This window comes from Asparagus officinalis, chromosome 7 (assembly GCF_001876935.1).
Source record: "Asparagus officinalis chromosome 7, Aspof.V1, whole genome shotgun sequence".
In the NCBI taxonomy this organism is placed as follows: domain Eukaryota; kingdom Viridiplantae; phylum Streptophyta; class Magnoliopsida; order Asparagales; family Asparagaceae; genus Asparagus; species Asparagus officinalis.
This window is the reverse complement of record NC_033800.1, coordinates 97,657,406-97,672,286: the sequence shown is the minus strand read 5'-3', so window position 1 is coordinate 97,672,286 and position 14,881 is coordinate 97,657,406. Positions and strand designations below refer to the sequence as shown.

Below are 14,881 nucleotides of genomic sequence, written 5' to 3'. Positions count from 1 at the left end.
GATTATGTGCACACAGATGTTTGGGATCCGGCTCAGACAACTTCCAAGGGTGGTTCCAGGTATTTTGTCTTGTTCATAGACGATTATTCTAGGTATGTTTGGATTTATTTTCTAAAGCATAAGAATGAGGTATTCGAGACATTCAAGAAGTGGAAAGCAATGGTTGAGAACAGGACGAGCAAGAAATTGAAGACACTGAGATCTGACAACGGTACAGAGTATGTAGATGGTGCTTTCAAGAAGTTCTGTGATCAGGAGGGCATTGTTCGACACTGGACAGTCAGGTCAACACCACAGCAGAACGGGGTCACGGAGAGACTGAACCGAACATTGCGGGAGAAGGCAATGAGTATGCGATCTTATGCTGGATTGGGCAACAAATGGTGGGCGGAAGCGGTGGCTACAGCATGTTACATTGTGAACCGTTCTCCACATTCGACATTGGATGGTGATACACCTTATAGGGTGTGGTCAGGGGAACATGCGGATTATGAGAGGCTCAGAATTTTCGGATGTACCGCCTATTATCACGTCAACGAGGGAAAGCTTGACGCGAGGGCCAAGAAGGCGATATTCTTGGGGTATTCAAAGGGCGTAAAAGGCTACCGCCTTTGGTGTACAGAAGATTCAAAGTTCGTGATCAGCAGGGACGTTACCTTTGATGAAAAATCCATGATTGCTAGGGCGCCCAAGGATGATGGTGTTGGGACTGTTGGGACTTCAAAGTCCCAGGTTATTGAGATAGAACCTAAAGACCAACCAGGTTCTAGTCATGTTCAAGTGGAAAATCAGGTAGATGATGAGCTTGAGTAAGAGGAGGTCCAGCAGGAGAATACACAGGTACTGCAACAACAGCAGCTCGAGGATACTTTGGCTTCCACTAGGCCAAAGCGAGCATACAAGCAGGTACAGAAGCTGGGGGCTGATCAACCCCTGAAGCACTATGGGCATGTTAATTTGGTTGAATACGCACTCTCGGTGGAGGAAGATGAGCTGGTCTCCTTCAAGGAAGCTACTCGAGATAAGAATAGTGAGTTGGTTGGCTGCGATGGAGGAGGAGATGGAATCTCTCCGGAAGAACCAAACATGGGAGGTGGTCCCATTGCCCGTAGGAAGAAAAACTATTGATTGTAAGTGGGTGTATAAGAGAAAGGAAGATCCTTCAGAGCTCGGTGGTACAAGGTACAAGACGAGGCTAGTGGCTAAAGGGTTTGCACAAAGAGAAGGTGTGGATTACAATGAGATATTTTCTCCGGTGGTGAAACACACTTCTATTCGGGTGCTATTGAGTATTGTTGCTCATGGTGATCTTGAGCTGGAACAACTCGATGTTAAAACAGCTTTCTTGCACGGAGACTTGGATGAAGAGATCTACATGCATCAACCTGAGGGTTACAAGGTTGAGGATAAGGAGCATCATGTATGTCGCTTGAGGAAGTCACTCTATGGACTGAAGCAATCTCCTCGGCAGTGGTACAAGCGATTTGACTCCTTCATGCTGAAGCATGGATTTTCCCGAAGTGATTACGATTGCTGTGTTTACATTCGGAAGCTTCGTGGACGTGATTATATCTATCTCCTTTTGTATGTGGATGACATGCTTATTGCTTCTAAGAGCGGGGTGGAGATAGATAGGTTGAAATCTCAACTTGGTAAAGAGTTCGAGATGAAGGACATGGACGCTGCTAGAAAAATACTGGGTATGGAGATTAGAAGAGAGCGGGCGAATCGGCGAATGTTCTTGAGTCAGAAGGGCTATATAGAGCGGGTGATCGTGAGGTTCGGGATGCAAAGTGCTAAGTCGGTGACGACTCCATTGGCTTCACACTTTAGGTTTTCAGGTAAACAATCTCCCACTATAACGGAAGATAAAGCACACATGAAGCGTGTTCCTTATGCTAGTGCAGTTGGCAGTTTGATGTACGCCATGGTGTGTACACGTCCAGATATTTCATAGGCGGTTAGTGTGGTTAGCAGATTCATGGCGAATCCGGGAAAGACGCACTGGGAAGCGATGAAATGGGTCCTGAGGTACTTGAAAGGTACCACGGATACGGGTCTGTGTTTTGGTGGAGATACATGTCAGATTGACGGGTTTGTTGACTCAGATTATGCGGGAGATCTAGATAGACGGCGATCTACTACTGGTTATGTATTCAGGATACATGAAGCTCCAGTTAGTTGGTGATCGATGTTACAGGCTACAGTGGCACTTTCTACTACAGAGGCCGAGTACATGGCCATGACGGAGGGAGTGAAGGAAGCATTGTGGTTGTGGGGTCTTCTAGACGATTTGGGAATTGAGCAGGAGAACGTGAACTTGTGGTGCGACAGTCAGAGTGCGATTCACTTGGCGAAGAATCAAGTTCATCATGCTCGTACCAAGCATATCGATGTCAGGTATCATTTCGTGCGGGACGTCATAGAGGAATGTGATATTTCTCTCATGAAGGTGCATACGAATGAGAATCCAGCAGACATGTTGACCAAGGTGGTCACAGTGTTCTTCTGGTGTTCGTCCAAAATTTGAGGTTTATCAAATGATGTACGAGGTGGAGAATTGTGAACACCGGTGGCAAGTGCAAGTGGGGGCCACCCAAGTGTGCGTGAGGAGTTTTTTTGGTCAATGCCCAGCGGGTAAATGCCAAGGCCCACTTTTGTTTGTTTTTAACCGCATCAATCTCCTATAAATACCTATGATACCTAGGGTTTTGTGTGTGGGTGAAATTTTAGTCCGCTGCAGCAGGGAACAAAAGGCTAAAGGGAACAGCGGCTTGGTGAAAAGCTGCTGGGAAAATCGTAGTTTTCTTTTGACTGCTGAGTAGAGGAAGAAAAAGAGTACTTGCAGCAGTTGTTGAGAGAGAAAAAGAGAGTTTTGAGGAGAGGAAAAAGAGAGATTTTACAAAAGAGAGGTTTATTTCTTTTGGGTAAAAATTAGATCTTTTTCTTAGAGACGAGCTTGTGGATTGTACAAGTCGTCGGTGTTCTTCTCATAGTGGAATCTCCCCTCACCCCTCCCGTGGACGTAAGCAAGTTTGCCGAACCACGTAAATCTCGTGTATTTACTGTTTTCTGGGTGTTGGCTATTGCTTATAGGTTCCCTCAATATTCGGTCTTAGAGCTGATGAGAGGAAGAGTGTATATTTTACTTTGATGAAATATATCACTTTTAATTCTTGTTTCCTTTGAGAAATAAGAATTTCATTATCTATTCTCGTTTCCTTTGAGAAACAAGAATATAGAGGTTGACTTGTGTTTTTGTGATAACAAAAACCAGGGCTCTCTCTCAGGTGATATCGCTTCCGCGGCGGTGGGCGTGACTCTGCGCCCAACAACTTTTCATACACTTCTTGACATATATCATACACTTCACATCATTTTTGAAACTCGTTACTTGTTAGACGTGGGTCAGGTTTGTTTAAGCGCATACCCAAGTTCAAAAACTATGGTTTTAAATGGTCATTTGGTTGTCTAGTCCAATATATACTAAACATAATGAGAAAAAAAACTTTAAAATATGATAGGAATTTCAATTCTAGTAACACATGAATTGAAAAACAATAATAATCTCATGTAAATTATTAATTTCAATATAAATATGTAGTTGTGTCTCCGTACCCTACCTTTTACACATTTGTCATGTCCCCTTCCTGTACCCACACCCGTACCGGTACCCGTTTCCATGCCACTAAGTAGACAAGTCTTTTAGAGTCTACACATAACTTTTTCTTTTGTAAAGCATGATAAAATAATTACTCTAGAACATCACTAGTAGGTATCTGCACAACGGTTTACAGTATTAAGTAGGGAATAAAAGTAAATCAACAGAAAAACTTCTTCCAGATTCTCAGTCCACATCAAGATGACAGTAAGGTCGTAAATATAGTATAAAATATAAAAATAAGATATTAAATGAGATCAAAAAATTTAACACGGCACTCAAGCTTGCGTTAGATTAGTTAATATTACCAATGACGTTAGGGCTAGGAAAGCAAACCAATAATACATGAACAAAGAACTAGAAGAGAGGAGAAAACAGTGGAGACACATGGGATAACACATTAATCAACAGATCATGAATACAAAATTATATGTATTGCAAAGTCTACGGTGTGAGGTACGTCAGTAAAACACTATATAAAATATCTAGCAAGTGACAAATGCTCATAAAGACATCATGAGTCATCAATAAATGGAAGGACGTAAAAAAGGCATGAACTTTCACCTCTTAAGCGATAGGCAACACTCAAGTTCTGCATGAAAGGATAAACGAGAAGCCGCTCTGAAGGTGTTGTACAGAAACCAATCAACTTTAAAAGATTTCTGTGAACAGCAACACTTATTAATTCAACTTCACGCAAAAATGCAGCTTCTCCGCCAGGACTTTCATAATCAGTTAATCGCTTTACTGCAATTTTTGTATTATCTGGAAGGACTCCTTTATAAACTTTCCCAAATCCTCCCTGACCAAGAATATTTTTCTCACTAAAGCTGTCTGTTGCAATTTGCAATTCCCTCCATGCAAACCTTTTGAGCTGTCCAAATGCAATTCGTCGATCATCTTCACCTGTGTATAACAATGTAGACAAAATCTCTGGTTAAAGAGGAATCAAAAGATGTTGCAGTTTGAACTGTCGGAGTAAATCTCAAGGGGAGGAATTTAATTGTATTGAACAATTGTAAAGTCACTGCAACAATAAGTCCAGTGAAGAATCAAAGGACAAACCTGCAACATCAACAAAAACTTCACGCCGATAGCCTCTCCGTTTACGCTTCCACAGGAAAAGTGCAACCCCGGCAACAATAAGGAGCGCCAATGCTCCTCCAATACTTCCAAGTACTGCACCAAGCTCTGAATGATGAGATCCTCCTGTCAAGATTAAGGATAGGGAAATGTGAGGATTTCTAGTCAAAACCTAATGTTTCACTATTATATAAACTTAGAGAAAATCGAGTTAAATAACATCACCAAAAATATTGTAGCTTACCAGCATCAGATAAATTAGATGCACAAGGTAATTCAAGTTTTGTCCCACAATTTAGGTTGTTCCCTGTAAAACTGTCAATATAATGATTTCATCAGGCACTACCATCTGAGACATAAAAATGAGACAAGCAACCAACATAATATCATTCAATAGTCTTGATCGACTAAAGATAATGTTAGCATAAAGATCAGGGGTCACAGAATTATCCATACTTGTACTTGGCAATTCTAAACAGACGATCAGGTATCTGACCAGTGAGATCATTGAATGCTAGACGACTGCGAGTGAAACCAAAAATGTGTATGGTCAATTATAGAAAGACAAACCCACTTTAACATCATATTATTCAACTTGGCTAAAGGATATATATAAAATAAACTAGTAAAAGAAACATAAATATTTTGTAATTAAGGCACTTACACATCGTTTAAGCTTGAAAGATTTGAAAGAGAATCAGGAATATTTCCATTGAGATTATTTTCACTCAGAATCCTGCTTATGCAACCACCAAATCACAGTTTCAGATTAAGAATCAGGTGGGCTTAAATTTTATATATTAATATAGAAGGTAGACATATGATCCAACTTACAAAATTTGAAGCTTAGTGAGGTTCCCGAGAGAACTTGGAATCTCTCCAGTTAATTGATTATTTTCCAAGATCAAACTTGTCAAGCTTGACAAATTCCCGAACTGTTTTGGAATTTCACCAGTTATTTTGTTACCAGGCAAAGATCTGCATAAATTTATGCAATGGAATAAATTACCTGCAGATGGTTAGCCTCAATTCATGAGAGAAACATTTTTCTTTTCCATTTTTTAATAAAAAAAGATAACCTGAATATTTCCAGGAACTAGACACCTTGTATAAGCTGAAATGAGCTTGAGTTAAAGAAATATCAACAAATCTGTTAATCTGGTGAGTGATGTGTGTGTTCAGGCTATTCCATGGAGTAAACATTCTAACCTCCAAATCACTTCTATTAAGTTAGACAATGAAAGTTATTTGGAGAGGTCTCATTCAGCGTGGATGTATATTTGTCCAAAAGGAATGTCATTTAAGGAAGATTAAAAAATTGGAGTTTAAAGATAATCTGAAGAACGCGAATCGAGAACAAGAGAACGCAATGATGGAGTTTTGGTTGTCGGGAAAAATGATTTCTTCTATTAGTCAAACTCTCACAGAATGGGAAAGAGAAATAATGAGACGCAGAATCTAGAAGTTTGGCTCCTGTTCCCCAGATCCACCGGAAGTTTTATAATCTTCTTTGAGGGGATCAGAGTGTTGCTTCTTATTTTTCTACAACCCAACGCCTATGGCAGGAGGCAGGAGTTGAACCACTCTCAGTTGCCGGAATGGAAGTGTGCACATGGTGTCCAACAGTATCAAAAGCAACTGCAGAAGAATCATATTTTTTTATTCTCTGGAGGGATTAAATTAGAGTATGAATTGAACATGGACTAATTCTGGGAAAGATGATCTCTCTTTGCTCTTCAACATCTACTCTCAAATCTAGAGGAATATAGTAAGTGGCTCCTGACCAAGAGTCTTTGGCACTATCTTTAGTTCCCACAAAGTTTCAATGAAATGGATATAGTTCTAGCGGACGGAGGGACAACAGGTGATAACGATAATTGACGTATACGCTCAGGAAAGGCAAGATTTACCAGAAGATTTACCAGAGTATCTCCTGGGAGATAGAAAATAAAGTCGCTCACTAAAATTGATGAATGATAGTGACGATAACAAATCTATAATAAGGCCCAAACTAGTCCATACTGCATTGTACCATCTCAAAGGTCAGCTTTGTAACTGTTGCGCTTGACCAACATTTGTCAACTTCTAAAGTCACAGCATCGCCTACTGAATATATTACTTAAACGTGATGGAATTTGTTAACTATTGAATTAACTGGATGTATCAGCTTCATCCACAGCTCTTGCGCACTCAGATATGCCCTGCTATTCACATGGGTGTCCAAAATTACCAGCACTCTTGGATTCTCAACTCGACCAGTGTTATTAGAGGCGATTTGAGTTATTAGAGGCGATCTGAGGCGCGATGCGCTGCGGCGCGCAAGCACAGCGTCCCGCATCAAGTGCGGGGTGTTGTGCTTCCCTCAGGCGCGCGCCTGAGAGCGTCCCTCAAGCGCCTCGCGCATTGCGTGGGGCGTGCGTTTGAGAAATAGCGGGTTAACATGTTTTTTTAATTTAGAAATAGCGGGTTATCAGGTCTAGACCCAATTCCCACTAGACTTACCTCACCTAATCTGGTCAACTAGAGCTAGGATTTCTTTTTTCCACTGCTTCCTCTCACTTTTACAAAAGGCCGGCAACAACAACACCGCAAAAGGTCGGAGCAACAACGCACGGCAACGGGGCCAAGGTCAGTCTCTCTTCTTCTCCTTCTTCTCCGTTTTTTTTTTCTTTATTTTCTTTTCCCCCTAATTCACTGCTACAGCTCCTTTCTCTTCTAATTCTTTTTCTTTTTTCTTTCTTTTTCTTTTGAACCGACTGCCTTACTGTTGCTGCTGCAGTAATAGTACTGTTGTTACTACAATGGGAGTACTGTTACTGCTGCAGTAACAGTCCAAAGATTTGGTTGATTATTAGATATTTGTTGCTATATTGTTCATTGAACATTGTTTTGAGACTAATATGATTATTAGATATTTGTTGCTATATTGTTCATTTAACATTGTTTTGAGACTCATGAATATTGTTGCTACTAGCCGTCGTAGCCAATTTTCCTTTTGTAATATGTAAATAGCAAATGAGCAATGTAATTGTTAGTGATGTAATTGCTACTGATGCAATACACTAATATGATTATGTATAATTTGTATGATTATGAAATAATAAAAATTAAAGTAGAAGTGTGATTCCCTAAATCTATGTACTTACGTAGTATAGTTGTTAATTTATGTGTTTTTGTGTAATTAGGTATGTTTTCACTGGCGGGTAGTGGGAGAAGACATGATCCTACGTGGAAATACACTTCACTTATGGATGAAGGAAATGCCAACAAGCACAAGTGCATCTTTTGTAATAAGATCACAAATGACGGTATATCAAGATAAAAGGAGTATCTTATTGCGGCAAACAAGAAACGCAAAATGTTTCCCTTTGTCAAAAAGCCCCTCCCGATGTACTTTAAGAGCTAAAAGAGTATGAAGAAAGGCAAGAGAGTGCCAAAAGACAACAAGCTATGGATGATTACCTTCCGAAACTTAGAGATGAAAATATGTTAGAGATCGATGAAGATGAGGAGCTTGAAAAGGAATAACTACAAACAACTAGAGACAAGGGGAAATGTCCATTGGCTCCTACTCGTAGATCATCTTCCATAACAGCAAGAGGAAGGAAAGTTTAGGCTTGAATAGTGTGGGGATCTTCAACAAAGAGGAAAGGGCCGATAAATGCATGTCTCACATTTGATCTAGCGCTAGAGGTCGGTAAGGATGATAGAAGACGTAAGTTGAGGCAAACATGTATTGATGAAAGCCTAAAAAAAGATGCAATAGCTAAAGTGCACAAAGACATTGCTTGTTGGTGATATCAAGCCAACATTTCTTTTAATGCAGCACGACTTAGGTCATTCAGAATTATGTTGAAATCCGTGGGAGCTTTTGGGCCTAACTTGCCACATCAGACATTCCACCACTTAAGAGAGACTTTGCTTAAGGAGAAAAAATACACCGAAGATTTTCTGAAACCTCATAAAGAGGTGTGGTCACCAAAGGTTGTTCTTTCATGTCAGATGGTTGGAGTGATCGGAAGGATAGGTCATTGTTCAATTTTCTCACAAATTCTCCTCTTTATACAGTATTTCTTTCTTCTATTGATGCTTCCGAGGAGATTAAGACGAGTGAAAGAATGTATCAAATATTTGATGAGTAGATTAAGCTGATAAGACCTCAGAATGTTGTGCAGATCTATGTAGCACGGACACGGATCCGACACGGCCATCCGACACGCTGACACGAGGCAAATCCTAAAAAATACCTATGTAGCACGGACACGGATCCGACACGGCCATCCGACACGCTGACACGAGGCAAATCCTAAAAAATACATAGGATACGTGTGTTCGACACGTGTGTCCGACACGGACACGACACGACACGGCTTCATGTTATGCGTGTCCGTGCTTCATAGGTGCAGATTGTTACAAATAATCATTCTAGTCTCAAGCTAGCATGTAAAATTTTAGATATTGAGTTCATTTTCATTATGAGTAATTTATTATGCATGTTATTCAATTCTGATCATGATTTTAATTTTGATATAAGAAAATTATTGGAGGCTAAATATCATCATTTATATTGGACCTCATGTATTGCTCATTGTATCAATCTTATGTTGAAGGATATTGACAAATTACCATCTGTGAAGTCGACCTTGAGTCGAGCTATGGAGCTGACAGGATTCATCTACTAACATGGGTGGGTTTTAAAATTGATGAGAGACCAGACTAACTACAGAGAGCTCCTCCAACCGGCAATGACACAATTTGTAACTTCCTTTATGACTTTGTAGTTTGTCCAACATCCACAAGCAAAAAAGCAATCTCAGGAAGATGTTCAACTTAGAGAAATGGTAACAAAGTAAGTAGGTAAGAGATCCAAAGGACAAATCAACTGAGAGGATAGTTCACATGCCTTCTTTCTGGAACAATATTGTTCATATATTAAGCTTACAGCTCCTCTAGTCCATGTTTTGAAGCTTGTTGACAATGAGAAGAGGCTTGCTATGGGTTATATTTATGAGACGATGGATAGATCGAAGGAGGCTATTGAAAGAGCCTTTAATGATGATGCAACAAAATATGCACTTGTTTTTTAGATCATTGATAAGAGGTGGCAAGATCAACTTCATCAGTCTTTGCACGCGGCAGGATATTACCTTAATCCTGTATTTTCCTATGATCACCCTAATATACAAGGGGATAATGAGGTTATGAAAGGCCTTTATCAAGTTATTGAGAAGATGGTGCCCATTAATGACAAGGTTTTAAATATCGGTTATCAGGGATTTATCGGACGGCCAAAATCCTTATCGGATAGCGGAAATCGGGGATATATCGGGGATAAGTAGTATTTATCGGAGTGATATACCGTATGTTGTGTATATATAATATAATGCCCCAAATTGTAATCTAACCATACTCCACACTTTAATTCTCTCAACCTTCACTAAATAACTAGAGAAAAAACCAACTAAATGGTGAATATTATTTGTTACTACAACTTCAGAAGTTGTGTTGAGGGCGTGGCGTCAATGGAGAGTCCAAGTCAAACTTTCGAAGTCACAGTTGATGATGGCGTCGATGGAGAGAGCTCGGCATCGATGGAGAGCTCAGCGTCGTTCAACGTCGTCGAGTCAATCAGATCAGTTGATGATGGCGTCGATGGAGAGAGCACAACATCAGTCGATGAAGTTAATGTTGATGAGAGAGCAGCGTCGAAATTGATAGCGTTGAGGTCAACGGAGTCCGAAGAAGAGCGGAGGCGAGCGTCGAAGTCGGCGGAGGCAAGCGTCGAAGTCGGCGGAGGCGAGCGTCAAGGTCGACGGAGTCCAAAGAGAAACAGAGTCAGAGGATTAGGGCAGTGGGCACAACCGTACAAATGAGGGGAGAGAGAACAGAGGATTAGGGCTACTTAATCGAGTTTTAAGTTTTATTGTAAAGAACGGGTCGTGTCGGGTTTCAAGTTCACTCAAAAACTGTCCATTACCCAAAATCACAACCTAATAGTGTGGCCCGATAATTCTAATTTTAGAACTGCTAATATCGGCCAATAATCACCTTTATCGCCGCATTATCGCCGATAAACCCTAAAAAAAGATCACCGATTTAAATTCTAACTTATCCTATCGGAAAGCTCTCAAAACCGATAACTCGGGGATAATATCGGATTATCGGCCGATATTTAAAACCTTGATTAATGAGCAAGACAAGGTCGATAAACAGCTAGATATACACAAAAATATCGAAAGTCTTTTTGGTATGGATATAGCCAAGAGAAACCGAAAAAAGAAGTCTCCAGGTAAATGTCAATAACCTATTCCTCAATTTATCACATGTTCTATAGGAAATAAAAATACGCTGCTAACACTATCTAATAATCTATATTGACAGCTGATTTGTGGGAGTCTTACGGTGCATCAGCTCCAGAGTTGCAAAAGCTTGCTGTAAGAGTTAGCTTGACTTGTAGCTCCTAAGGTTGTGAAAGAAATTGGAGTACTTTTGAGCAAGTATGTTAAGTTTCTTTTAATATAACAAAATTGATTCATACCTTTTAAAGATATAGTATATTGAATTAACTACTTTGTATGAACTACAAATACACAGCAAGAAGAGGAATAGATTGGATCATAAAAGGATGCAAGATCTTGTATACTGCAAGTATAACCAAGCTTTGAAGGAGAGATTTGACTATAGAGATGTCATTGATCTGATCAAGTTGTCTGATATAGATGAAAGCAACGAGTGGTTGCTGGGGAAATTTGGTGAAGGTGACAATGCAGAAAATGACTTGGTCGAGGGCGAGGATGACCTTACATTTGGTATTGTAGGAGATGTAATATGAGCTGATGAGGATGATGCTAGATATTTAAGGTCGACAAGTAGGGGGAAGGGATCTTCGAGTGGTGGTGGTTCGTCATCGAGGAGGGAACCGGTTTCAGAGTCGAAAAATGAAGAATAGTTTAACGAAGAAGAGGAAACTGAGGAGGATATTCCCCTTGAAGGGGATGATGATGTCGAGGAGGATGATTAGAGTCATTAGACTATTATCTTGCTACTTATTTACTTTTTTTAGTAGACTACTTAATTTTCATCGATATTAGTGAACTATTTGAGTGTGTTAGGATTATGACGAAGACACTATTTATGACTTTGGTAATTCATATTATTTATTTTGAGTCATTGACATCTTTTTTATGTGAAGTTTCATGACCACAACTTTCTTTATGCATGTTCGTATATCCTGAAAATTTCTGTATAGTGCAGCTCGCTTCACTTGGGGGCGCACGCATCGCATTGCGCATGTGCATGTAAACTGATTTTGTGCCCCGCATTGTGCCTTGCATTTTGATAACACTGAACTCGACTTTTAGTCATATGATGTATAACTCTTCTCTTTTGTCTACCTTAAGTCTCCAATTTGTAAAAGATCAAGTTAAGAGCAGCTAATGATTCTTTTTCTTCTATTTACTAGTATTAGACAACTTGTGGCATTTATATCTAGTACTTGTGATTGACATAAGAAAATGATACGCTGAAATTAGTCTTTGGCATTTCAGACTAGATCACCGTTCTTTTTCTTTGTTAAATAATCCCTAGATTGTTAAATGTGTGTCTCTATTCAATATTTGACGTATGAAATTCATCACCATGTTAAAGATTCTCGAACTTTTTTCCTTCAAAAAGGAGGCACTTAAATTGAGTGTGATTCACTCAGATGTTTCAGGCCTTCTCTCATTAAAGATCATTTTCAATAGTTATCACCAAGGTTAAAAATATCTTGGTATTGGACTATGTTCTAGTTTGTCTTTATTAGTTTTGGTATCGAGAGAGTTGGTGGTTTCAACAGTTTCAGATTGCAAGTGCCATTGTATATAATGAGTTAATTTAATCGTTGTATCACTGATTTCTCTTTTATCTTTTTTCCAATATAACACCATCAAATCAACTTTTGGTATTTCAAACCTCAGGTTTTGATAGCTTCAGATCGGTAAGTATCAAACATGTAAAGAAAGTTAATGACGACCTTTGTATTCACTGATGTCCTGCTGATATCTCTAATATAACACTAGTTATTAGTCTATGAATCTATATCAAAGTTATCGACTTGTTTCGGCTTAATCGGATTGACATACTAAAACTCTAAATAGCTCATATGTATTGATGTTGGTCGACATGTACAAATGTTAGCCAATTTGAATCGATGTTAGTTGATGTGTACGGTCTTAGCTAATGCATATCGACCTTTCGCCATTACTTAAAACCAGGTTGATCGGTTTCGCGTATGATTATTCTCATTTACCGAGTTGCACTCTTACTTGATGAAGATAGAAGATGATGTGCAGAAAGTAATAAAATTATGCTGCAAAAATGTTCGAGAATCAATTTGGGATAACGTAAAATAATCCTTCAGACAATGCAATTAAGTATTTTTCCTGGCAAAAGTAGAACTATTTAGATGGAATTACACGAACCAAGTGTCTATACCCAAAGTTAGGGACAATGAAGAAAAACAGACATTTGCTTGAGGTTGTTTGCGGCATTATGCTATCTACCTATATTTGGAAGGCGTATTGTTCACTTGCTATTACAGTAGTAATGTACCTTATAAATCGGAAGTCACCTAATTTCCCGTTCTTTTCCTTCCTCCTTAATGCATTTACACTATCTCCTTCATGGTGACTCTTCATGTGTTGGGTGCTTATAGTGTATTCGAAACTCTGACCTTCACATGATAAACTTGATGCAAAAGCTGTTTGTGGGATGTCTTGGTTATTCTGTCATCCAAAAAATTTGCATACATACATGCATACATACATACATCTGTTTCTAAAAAGTATATAGTTCTAAAAAATCACCTTTTTACCATAAATCATTTTTCTCAGACTAATACTTCACTTCGGATATATTTCCATGGAAAATTACCTTATCAAATTTCAACTTCATTTGCTGCTTTATAAACTCTCATTCTTGACTCTGATTCCGGTGCCTCATCTTGTATACCAGAAACTAATAAAGGTGTTAACTTTGTTAGGGCCCAACTACTAAGAAAAACACTAACGTATAGGTTTACTCCAGATGCAAGTAGAAAAATACTTCAATTAGTAAAACCACTATCATCTCAATTAGAGCCCTCGAATCTAAATCCCAACATTATATTAACTTCTCAAGACTGTTAATTTTTGTGTAGGGCTCTCTACAAAGTTCAACGTAAACTTAGGATCTTGTATTTGATTTTGTTTCCTAAGTGCATGTTTGCATCCTATCATGCTTCCTTATTGTTCATTTCTTCTACTCATGTTCTTATTTTTCTAAAGCAGTCACTGATCCAAAGAGGACAAATGAGATGGATGAAGAGAAGATGGAACTAATTCAAAATGGGACTATAGACATTGTTGATTTACCTAAAGGAAAATAGCTAGTTCAACGTAACAAGTTCTGCATCATCAAGTAAGGTAGACTACTTTTGAAAGGCTTCACATAGAACAGGATAATACCATATAGAAGGAAACCTTTGTGACAGTGCCCAAGATGAATACAGTCAGTGTATTGCTGCTAAGTGAAGCAAACAAGAATAGGAGAATACATCCAGTGGATGTTAAACTACACTTCTAGATGGGCTTCTTGTAGATTTTATATATACGTGCCACCAGGATTTGCTTCAGGATAAAGGAAAGAAAAAGTGTGTAAATTGAAGAAGACTACCTATTAGAGGCGAATCTAGCATGGGGGCAGTGGGGTCTGTTAATGCAAGTAGTATCAATATCAAAGGGTAGACTGGTCATTATAGTATTAGTAGTATTTGTAGAGATATTATCATAGTAGATTGTACTCTGATTAAGATTAATTTAGTTAATATGAAACCCTAGTTTTCATGGTATCAAAGCTGGGTTGAGCAGACGCTTCCACCTTCGACCTCGACTCGGTCTCTAATTTTAACTCCTAACTTCGACTAAACTCCAACCAGTTTTCCTCTCGACTCTTATTCCCTCTCGACCCTCGTTCAAGCAGATTTCTGATTCCGATTCCAACCACTTCACTCGAGATCTGAATCCCTCATTTGCTTTCTTCCCTCTTTTTCGATCAGATCTCTGATGTCGATACCAACCAGAAACACTTATTTTCTGATCATCAAAATTTGCATTGTTC

At 39.1% G+C, this 14,881-nt stretch overlaps 1 protein-coding gene across 3 annotated transcripts in view; it reads right to left on the bottom strand.

Moving 5' to 3' along the window:
* LOC109848279 (probable LRR receptor-like serine/threonine-protein kinase At5g10290) overlaps positions 1–14,881 on the bottom strand; it is a 31,952-nt gene that overhangs the window by 9,545 nt on the left and 7,526 nt on the right. The window contains exons 5-10 of one of the 3 annotated variants that reach the window (XM_020417704.1): positions 5,579–5,722; positions 5,409–5,480; positions 5,201–5,266; positions 4,989–5,059; positions 4,727–4,870; positions 4,226–4,567 (exon numbers count right to left, since the gene is read on the bottom strand). In XM_020417704.1, the coding sequence (XP_020273293.1) occupies positions 4,226–4,567; positions 4,727–4,870; positions 4,989–5,059; positions 5,201–5,266; positions 5,409–5,480; positions 5,579–5,722 (839 nt within the window). Of the gene's footprint in view, positions 1–4,225; positions 4,568–4,726; positions 4,871–4,988; positions 5,060–5,200; positions 5,267–5,408; positions 5,481–5,578; positions 5,754–14,881 lie in introns of all 3 variants that reach the window. The other 2 variants (XM_020417705.1, XM_020417706.1) reach the window with 2 other exon arrangements.